At 47.7% G+C, this 10,593-nt stretch overlaps 1 protein-coding gene across 1 annotated transcript; it reads right to left on the bottom strand.

Moving 5' to 3' along the window:
• Positions 1-229: 229 nt before the first annotated feature.
• LOC128140825 (uncharacterized) lies at positions 230-8,623 on the bottom strand. Its single transcript, XM_052785182.1, has 6 exons — positions 8,346-8,623; positions 8,186-8,245; positions 7,648-7,992; positions 6,830-6,905; positions 6,072-6,158; positions 230-5,330 (listed from the first exon to the last, which is right to left on the bottom strand). The coding sequence occupies exons 1-6, from the start codon at positions 8,518-8,520 to the stop codon at positions 4,883-4,885; spliced, it is 1,191 nt and encodes a 396-aa protein (XP_052641142.1). The 5' UTR covers positions 8,521-8,623; the 3' UTR covers positions 230-4,882.
• Positions 8,624-10,593: the final 1,970 nt, after the last annotated feature.

Raw genomic sequence — 10,593 nt, 5'->3', positions numbered from 1 at the left:
GACCTGTGACTCAAGTGCTTCATCAAGTGCTGAAGCTCACCTTCTGAGCAGAACCTCACACCTGGTTCTGAAGCTTTCGCAGCATGTTTCAATGTGCTGCACATCAAGGCAACAAGAGCAGTCATCCTGCAGTCGGCAGGCTCCGAGCTCTCTCTTTTTGGCCTCTGAATGTAATTCATTTAAGCTCTTATGAGGCAATTCATATCCAGATTTTATTAGAAGTGGAAGACCCTTTTATTTCCTCAGTGTATTCAGCACACAGAGAACTGGTTCTATGGTTAATTTTATTTCTATGCTTGCTGTGTTTTAATAACTATCTCCCCAGTTCCATTTGACTCTGAATAGATGGGGGAGATAGAGAGATATGAGTCAGAATAATGTGATCATGTACTGCAGACAGAGAAATACTGGTAAAAATTATGTGTAATGAATATGTGACTGAAGCAGAGACATGAAAGATTGCTTAAAGTTATAGAATCTGATATAGTCTCACACCTATCACGTATGTGTATGCACTCTCAAAAAAATATGCAGGGATGCTTTCAAGAAAAATGTAAAATGATAAAAAAAATTACTTTTGTCAAAAAATATTCCAGAAGTGCAAATATAGTACACACATATAGCTCTGGGGCCACATCTCTAGATGCATTTTCTCTCTTTCACTGTCTTTTTGAAGCCAAATAAGAGAAAGACTTACCAGAACAAGAACAAAAAAATCTTCTCGTGACACTGAGTATTTGCGTGTTGAATGCCAGCAGGAAATGGCACACAGCTTCAAGCTCACACAGACCAAGGCTTGTCCTTTTAATATTTCACTGACCCCCCAGCTGAGCTCTCTATAGGTCGCATCCCTGTTCCTCCAGCTGTGTGATGGAGCATCTCAAACCAGATGAAGCCACAAGCACAAGACCCTTCCACCACCCGCTACACCACTAATTCTGCATCAGAAGGTTTTTTCCAAGCATGTCCAGCAAGCTTGGAGCATCACGCAGCCTCATCAGCGGCTGCCTGGGACTCATGTAAAGGCAGCCAGGCTTTGTGAGCCTTGATTAAAACCCAAGAAGGGATTTAGTTACGTTTTAAGATTATTCCTTTAGCTGATACTCACAGTTTGCATGTTTTCATTAAACTAATGCCTTACAGTTTCTAGGGGATGCACACCCTGCAGCCATTGAGAGACTTAGCCATTTGTGTTTCTTAAAAGCCGAGAAACGGGCAAATTAAAATCTGGGCGCTGGAATCCCCCTGGCAGAGTCAAGGAAATAAAAGGGAAATAAATGGGGTTAAACACCGGAGAATTTTCCTCCTGTTTTGGCTGGTTCTTTTCCCCACATGAAGTCAGCAGTCCTGTCAGCAGCACCTCTGCAACTGAAAATTATAGAAGCCTCATGTTGTGGTCCAGCTGAAGTGTAAAGGCTGGGAAGGCTCCCATTTTTCCCTGAAAAACCTGTGTATTGCTGGCAGCATTGCTGCCACCATGCAACACAGCTTTCAGCTGGTTCCTAAGGAAACAAAAGAGGTGTAACCACACGGTGGGTGGTGGGTGGCAGTGCCCCATTGCAGTGTTTTGGGATGCTGGGGACCAAGGACCCTCAGAGAACCCCAGAGCCCTGTAAGGTCCCTGCTCAGTTGCTGCACACCCTGGTTGAATCGTGCAAACTCCTGAGGACAGCATTGCTGCTCTGGTTCCTGCTGAAAGGAGAGAGTACTGGATGTTTCATGCCCGTCCTATATTTGCAAAGGTTGACAAGTCCCACTTCTGCTTGCTTTTGAACCAAGCGCAAAACCTCCTTGAAGACCACCCTGAGTTTTGACCCTAGTTTTTGCTGCCCACGTTTCTCCTGCATCCAGGGGGCCCAGAAGCTGAACAGGAGCGTTGTTCTTAACAAGATGCTGTGGGTTCAACTGAGCGATTCAGCTCAACAGAAAGACCTGTCCAGCTTCTCCCAGTAGTTCTTTTAAAGTGGGAGGTTAATGCAATTCAGTGGAGCTGCCCTTCGTCACTTAAAGAGAGACACGGGCTTTGAACAGCCCCAAGTGAAGTGGTTCTGGCATAAACGCTCCTCCTCCTCCTCTATCTTCCCTGACTCCTTCATCCCCGAAGGGATGCCACATCTCAGCCACTGTATGATCTTCTCTGGCTGATTAACCAGAGCTGGAGTTCACGGAGGTGAGAGCATCGGCATCCTCACAGTGATGTTTGATCGTCGGTGTCTGTGAGTGCTCCCAATTAGCCTAGAAATGCTGCCTCCAGTTCACAAATACCTTAAAAATGAAGTTTAACGAAAAGCCACCCACGTTGCCTTTCTTCAGCCCTCTCCACCATATCAAAGCCTTCGAGAGCAGCTAAGGACAACTTTTATAGCCGAGAAGGGCCCATCTGAGCATCGGCTCGTTAATGCCGTGGCTATGCTGTGCACGGAGCCGGGAAGCATCCATCAGCCCATGCCGCTGGCCCCGCATCTGGAAAGCGCTTGCTGAGTATCAGAAAGCGTGTTAAGCTGTGAAGTTTACCTCCGACGGAGCCACCAAAGGGCCTTTCAAGCAGAAAGGTCACTCGGCTCATCTGCTTCCCGAGGAGCTGATTAGAGACGACTCGTTTCGGGAGCCATGGCTCCCTGCAGCAAGTCTGTCCTCTCGGTCTTTTTTCTTCCTCCTTTTGCAGTAATGATCTGCAGCTCGTCGGAGGGAGCTCAGTGAGGCAGGGCAGCAGCAGCACGTATTTTAATAAATAACATTTGTGAGCTGGCTTTCAAGGCTGCAACTTGGCAAGGGAACTGATGAAGCACTGGGAGGGAAGATTAAGGCGAAAATGTGTGCCCAGGGAAATGGCTTGGATGCAGTCTTGGCCACGCAGGAGGTGATGGTGGTCCCTCACTGGGGTGGGTCTGAGGCACCCATCCTCTCCATCCCTCCCTGCTGCCGTGCTGCTGGCTGCAACGTCGCTGGGGAAATTAGAAGCAGAATCTTCAGGGAAGGTGCGAGAAAGCCCCAAGGGCTGATGCCAAAGCAAGTGCCTGCAGAATAAGGCTGTTTGTGCCTCCTCAATCTTCTCTTTGATAAGTCAACATTAAAAACATCTCCTGGGGTGTTTCCTTGAGCGGTGATACCAACCTAAGGTCTTGCCTGCAGCGGGAAGGTAACATGTTTCTGGCAAGGCAGCTGTATTTTAAGGAGTGTTTCTGCATTGAGGAGGGTTTGGGGCAGTTCTGCTCAGTTTGAGTGTATTTTCAAGGACTGGCTGCACTCTTGGCTCTAAGTGATCACAGTAGACCCCCTCCAGCTGCTGCTCAAGTCAAGGCCCATACAGATGAGAAATGGTCACTGGCATGTTTGCATAATAGAGAGTTAGGAAAACCATTTGCACTGGGAAAACAGAAGGAATATCTTTAAGTTATTGGCTACAGCAATTTAGCATTACTGTTAAACACATCTGATGAAAATAGTTCCAAAAATGTTGGCAAGCATATCTCCCACCAAAATCAAAATGCTTCATAGCATTAACCCTACTTTAATGATTTTGTTTTCAAGTAGAAACAAGGCAAAAGGGGGAGGAAAATTCTGAAAATAACACATTTCCCTTTTTTTTTTTTTTCTTTCAAAACAGCTCCTTGTTTTTCAATACATTTATTTTGGATTATTATTTCTCATGTAGCTGTGAAGAAATTAAATACTTGAAAACTAACAAAACATATAAATTAAACCAAATGTTTTCATTAATGCAAAACAACTGGCATTTCCTTTCCTGAATAATTTAAAAATTAAACTTAGAAAACCAATTTCTTGTCTGAGAAGCCTCTTTAAAAGGGAATGCTTGGTATTTTACAGCACTTCCATTAGGTGGACTGGTGTCAGCATCTTATTCTTTTAATGTTAAAACCACTTTTAACCCACCCAAAATCCAGCTCCGAACTATTTAGAAAAAGACCTGTCTTCCTAGCCCTTCTCTATAGTCTCTCACACAGCAAAATCCCTGGTTGTACCTAGAATTTAACTAGGATAAAGACACTGTATTTAAATTATAGTGACTGTGTTCATAATATGTCTGATCTTTGAAGGAAAGGTGTAGCTACAGTAGGCCATATTTTGCGCTCCATCCCCCAACCTTATGTCATAAAAATGTACAGGATTTCTCCATGGAAATAATTTTCCTTTCAAAACCAGATTAATGTTAAGTAATTTCCATGGGTGACCACTTCTTCTCTTGTTCAGCAGATTTTTGTTAGTGAAGACACTTCTTCCATGCAGCTACAATAAAACAGAGGGGAAAATGAAATTATCTTTCTCTGAATATTTTATGGTGTTGTTTTAACGAGTCTGCTTTTCTGTTACTGCAGAAAATTGTAAAACACATTCATTGGGAGCAAAGAGAGCAAATATTGTCCCACAGGCAGAAGGAGGCAACCACAGACATGCAGAGAGAAGCCGTGGTGGGTGACACAAAGTCCATCTGCAGCTGGACTCCCTGCCCCAGGGCCAATCTTTCTCCCTAACCCACTGCAAGGTGGAACAAAGCTGACTTACTGACCCATACTTGCACCCAACAGGAACCCTCAAGCTCTCGAGCATGTCCATCAAAGAGGCCCAGAGATCATTACACGCACCCTGCAGTGAGGTTTGCACACAGACCGGATGGAAAGGAACTTGTAAAATGCTAGCAGATGTGCAAAAACCCAGCCAAGCTGGGCAAAATTCCCGCTGGATTAATGCAGGCAGAGGTTTGGCAGTGAAAGGTTTGTGTTGTGTTTAGCGCACGGTTCGCTTGGGTTGGCTCCTTGTGTGGAATCAGCTGAAGAGCAGCAGATCAGCTTTGTCTTTTCTGGGAGGGCTGCTCAGGTACACCGATGAGCATGGTAGGAAGGGACACCAAGGCCCCCATGCATCAGAGACATTCCGTCTTAAACTTCTGCCTCAGGGCTTTCTGCACGTTTTGTATCTTCTCCGTGATCACTGTGTCACTGAGGTGATCTCCAAACTTCTGTTTCAACAGCACCCTAATGATTTTGATGCAGCGTTCATCCATCATGGGCTTCGCCTCTCGGAAAGTATTGCCCCTCCGCCCCGTGATGGAGTGGCTCTGGATATAGTCAGATGTGAAGAGCTTGTAGAGCAGTGTCTTGCAGGCAGTGCTGATTTTCTGGTCAAACCGGATGGTCTCTTTGAGCTGTTCCTTGGTGTAGCCATTGAAGAGCTCCACCACCTCGCACGGTTGCCGGTGGGGCTCCTCCTGGAAGGACAGGGATTCCAGTCTCTGCACCTTCTTCTTCAGAGAGAGAACATCCTGTTGGAGGTCCAACACCATCCTCTCCAGCTGCTCTATCCTCTCCGCCCTGAAAAATCAAAATTACTCATGTAATGGCAAGAAGACACCATGGCCTCACCTCCACTTGAGCAGTGATTACATGCCTCCTGCAAGCAGGGACAGGACAAGTTCTCTGCCAGAGTGTCAGCCCTTCCAGCTACATCTGGGTGAGGAGCAAGGTAGGAGAGAAGAATGACATGGTCTGGACTTTTCAGTAGCTCAGAAATGTTCAGAGTTTAACCCTCAACCCCTTCTTGTCATGCATGTGTGGAGACTTTGATGCTCAATTTTCTTTTCGGTTTTAAGGAAAGATATGAGCCCTGTCCTGCAAGTCCCAGGAGGCACATATTTGTGGTATGAAACAACAGACACGCGGGAAATGACAATGCAAGTACTATAACATGATTTTTTGGCACCCATTTTCTTTGCAGAAAAACTGTCCCTAGCAGCTACTTCTTCACTGAATACTTACCATCAAAGTAACAGACAATAAGGCAAGCAACACGCAACCATGTTCAAACACAATAGATGTCATTTTGATTGTTATAGGCAAGAACTTTGTGGTTTCTGCACTGTTTTAGAGCCTTCTTGCATCTCTAACTCCAAGCCCTATAATCAGAAGGAAACACCTGGCTCTGATTGTATAGAGATTCAGCAGCTCTTGGTTCTAAAATTGCACCATTTTGTCACCCAGCTGTGGTCTCACTGCTCTTTCTTGTAGTGAGAAGGAAAATAAACTTAAGAACAAGTGCTGCCTTTTGCTAATTACCTTTCCATTTCACCAGGACCAAAATTTTTCTGAACTCTCTCGAAGTCATCTGTCTCTTGCAAAGCATCAAGCTTCCGATCTTCACAGCTGGAAGAAACAAGCAAGCTAAAAAGCACTGCCACAAGAAGCTTCACGTTCATATTCATATTAATTCCTGATGAGAATTATCTGTAATTCAAAGGTTGGAATTCAAAGCAAATTCAATTCTGTTTTCATTTACAGCAAGAATAAAATGGACTGAGAGGAAATAGCAATGGTTAGAATCATAGAATAGTTTGGGTTGGAAGGGACCTTTAAAAGGCACCTAGTCCAACCCCCCTGCAAGGAACACGGACATCTTCGACAAGATCAGGTTGCTCAGAGCCCCGTCCCACCTGCCCTTGAATGTGTCCAGGGATGGGGCATCTACCACCTCTCTGGGCAACAAGTTCCAGTGTTTCACCACCCCGGAACCACAGGGTTCTTCATGTGGACAACCTCCTGTGCACCCCCCTTTGCAGAGGACACCCCAGCACACAGATATTGGGGGGTCAGGGGATCAGGACTCCAGAGCACAAGGGACTCAATTGCTCTGCAGTATAGAGGTACCCACACAAACTCCCATTACCTTCTGCACTTTGTGTTTATGCCTGCATTAACATCAGTTCCAAGTGGGCACCACCAGGGCATGGAAACAGAGTGGACAGACCCCACGCTATGAAATAAATATATATCTGGTGTGAAACACTCAGGGTCCTCACTGCGCTTTCAAGGGTTACCTGTTCAGAAAGATGTGTTGCTGGCATTGGGACAAGATGCCATCTGATTTCCTCTTCACTGGCAGGGCAACGTAATCTACAGGCAGGGATGGGAGACAAGCTGAAGAGGCCAGCTGTTGAAAAGGTCCTGAATCCTTTTGTCTCCAGAACAGATTATCTAAGCGTTCCTGCTAGATTGCATGGCAACACGTTATTCGCTTTGCATAAACAGAGTGATCCAGACTTGCTTTCCAGGATTGAACAACAGGGATTTTGTTATTAGAAAAAGGTGGTATCTCAAGGGCGGCTTCTGTTCCCATCACAAAAGACATAGTGGGCAAGGCAAGCAGAGCCAATGCGTCTCTGGACACTGCTGCTAGTCAGCAGGTAGATGATGCACTGGCATATTTTTATAAGTGCGTTCAACGTAGGTAGTAGTGGATTGAAAAGCAGGGAAATACACAAATCTGAGAAGGTTTGACTAATTGAGACACAAGGCTTTGGGGTATTTCACAGTAATTCAGGCAGGCTAGATTGGTTTTTGGCTTGTGGGGAAAGAACTGCTAGTGCAGGAGACAGAGGTGGTGCCTGGTAGAGCAGATAGCATATGCTATCACACAGGCATCTCCCTTTAGACGGCCCTCCTGGAGGAGATCTCCCAGGTGGAAAGGACCAGAAGATTTCATTTCTAACCTTTGTAGCCCTGGGAGAAAGCACAGACAGCCCTGGAGCAAAACAGAGGTCTCCTGGCAGCTCTGCGGGTCCCTATCCCAACCTGCCGTTCGGAACAAGGTAGAAGAGAGCTAAAAGCCGATGTCCTAATTTACAGCCAGGATTACCTCTGGTAGCTGGACCAGCCCTGTCCTCTTCACCCTGGGAAGTCCCCGGCATGGCCACGGTGACAAAGGTGGATGGGGGTGTGAAGGCGCTGGCTGGGTGGGGGGACCCTGCCAGTGAGCGGGGGCTTCCTGCTGCATTGCCCAGGGCACATCTCTCCTTGATGATGGAGGAGCTGCCAATGTCATGGGGCAGGCTGGCCTCGGCCACCCTCAGCAGCGGCTTGGCAGGATAAGTCCTGTCGCCATGGTATTTCCTGGATGCATTCCCCGGGGTCCATTTTGGGAAGGTTTTCCTGGATTTTTTTGGCTGGGGTGGCATCACACTGTGGATGGCCGGTTCTTCTTCTGAAAGCAAGGTGAATACTCAAGATACACAACATTGATACCCCACTGTACATCTCCCACCACCCGTTCAGTACTTTTTACCCTGATTGTAGGACTGTGAAATATATGACAGGACTACAATGGCCTCAGCATCCTCCCACCCCAAAAGCCCAATGGAGGTAGAAAGGTGCAATCTTCAAAAGACCCTACTCACTCAACTTCTCCAGGAGCTGTCTATCTTCCAGCAGCTTCTTCTCTAAAATATCTTTATGCTCTGCAGGAAGAGAGGACTTTTCAGCATTGAACTCATTCTCTAAACGTTGCTCCCAAGCAGCCCCAAATTGCAAAGCCCAAGTCAGAAGGCCGTCACTCACCACTTATGCCTTCCACCATCCCCCAGTAGAGCCCACTGAAGCCGGGGCAGCGGGCCAGCACCTGCTCACCCACCATGTAGAGGTGGAAGGGCTTGCGGGGCTCCTTGATGTTCTCAATGTTGATCACCCGGCTGCCGTCGGGCCAGCTGATGAGGACGTAGAGCTTGGCCGACATCGGGGCTGCCCACCTGGTGCAGGGGGCGAGCGGGAGGGGAGCGTCACAGCACGGCTTTGTGCTCTCCCATGGTTGGGAGGATTAGAAAATGATGCTTTACCTGAGGCGGTGCAGCCTGCAAATATAAAACACTTGTCCCTGCGTCTTTTCTACCAGTTTTTTCTCCTTTCCCATTCCTGCCCTTCCGTGCTTGCCTTGTCCTAAACCTCTTCCCTGGGAGGTTGTCCTAGGACTGACCTGGGCACAGCTCCATGTGCCTTTAGTGTGCCCCAGCTTAATTTGAAGAGGAACTGCAGCTCCAGCTGTGACGTGTGTCACCTGGTGCTGGGTAGGACCAGCTCTCATGCAGGATGCCTTGAGCAGAGCACCAAGCAGAGACAGGCTGATTCCTCTGCCCATATGAACCAGTTCAATTGACTTTAGTGGGTCTACAGCAATTTGCTGCAGTGGAGGCAAATTGCTTGTATGATATCAAGGCAATACAGAGCAGAGACTCGAAAAGACCCAGGTGTATTCAAGGAAATGATCATTCCTTTGCCCATACAGTTACTTTCTCCAATAAACGTCAAAATGCTTTCGTAAGGAGGGCAGCAAATTATCCCTGTTTTATACATGGGGAAACTGAGGCACAGACCAGTGAAAGATACATCTAAGGCAGCCAAGTAGCAAAGCTGTAAGGAGCTGGTCTCCTGGGTCCTGGCCCACTGCTCTGCCCACTGAGACACCCTGTTTCTCCCCTTAGAGCTGCAGGCTTAAATCACTGGAGAAATGGGAGTGCTCAGCAATCAAACAACAGCTGGGCTAGCGGTGACTTTCAAAGTCTCCTGAGGCACAGAGACAGCTGAGGAGCCAAGGGCTTCTGGGCTTAGGGAGGGTTTCTTTCCAGATTTCAACCAACACATCATGGATGGGGACAAAACCAAGCAGAGACCACCTGCCAGAGCTCCTAAGGGCCCTGGCAGAGCATCACCCCCCCCATCCTGCTCTGCTCTGCAGCAGGATTTGGCAGAAGGGTTCTGGGGCTGAGCCCTTGTGCTGGGCAACGCGTGGAGAACAGCCACGGTGTCCAAAGCCGATGAGAGGGAGCTGGGGCAAGGAGAGGAGAGGTGGAGCAGGAGCAAGCTGGCTGGAAAGGCAGCTAGGACCCAATTTATTACAGTCTCTTGTTTTGCCTCCACACCCCCATTAAAGCCAAGCCTGGTTTTCGTTCCTCTCACTTGGGAGGTTCAGTTCACCCTGGAGAACTTTCTCCTTCCCCCCCCTCCACCATCATCAGCTACAGCAAAGCTCCTTGCAGAAATCATAACTTTCCTCAGACCTGCCAGCCTGCCTTGCTGGCACAGCCTCACGCCAGGCTCGCTCCGATCCTTTTCTCTTGGCCGAGACACACTCTGGGGTTTATTTTGATAAGGAAGCACCATATACAAATTAACTGTGTGGTAACTGCCTGGCTCCCTGCATCGCCTTCCCCGCTGCGGGATGCTCTGCAGCAGGCGGCTGCTCCCAGCCCTCTCCTGAGCCCAGGGAAGGTTACAGACCGAGAAACTGGGATGAACACAGAGCTGAGAACCCTCCCTCCCAGAAACACAGCTCTGATTTAAAGAGGTCCGTATTCCAAATGACAAACCACCCCAGCCCCAAAAAGCTCTCTGGAGGGTTTTTCCTTTCTGTAACATTTAAAGAAAAAACACCGATCTTCATAGCTGCTGCTGCTCCCTCCTGCCCCACTTACCAGTTGCTCATTTACCTTAACGAATGCAACAAAACTACACAAATGCACAAACACAGAAAGAAAGAAAGAGAGAGAAAGATATCACAATCCTGATAGCAATAGAGCTCGGTCCTTGCCTGGTTAGCACTGCTCCAGGTGTTGAGTCTTGCAAAATGTCTCCTGTCTATCCAGATCTCAGCTGCTGCTCCAGGAGAGGAGGTGACCGGACACTTCTTTGCCTTGGGCTTGTCCCTTCACCACAGTTCCTTGTCAGGTCATCTTTGTCTGGCTTAGAAAGCTCCCACCTGCCGTCCCCACTGCAAAGAAAAAAAAAAAAAGATCCTTTGCTTTCTTTTTTTCCT

This window comes from Harpia harpyja, chromosome 1, assembly GCF_026419915.1.
Source record: "Harpia harpyja isolate bHarHar1 chromosome 1, bHarHar1 primary haplotype, whole genome shotgun sequence".
Lineage (NCBI taxonomy): Eukaryota > Metazoa > Chordata > Aves > Accipitriformes > Accipitridae > Harpia > Harpia harpyja.
This window is presented reverse-complemented; position numbering and strand designations above follow the sequence as displayed.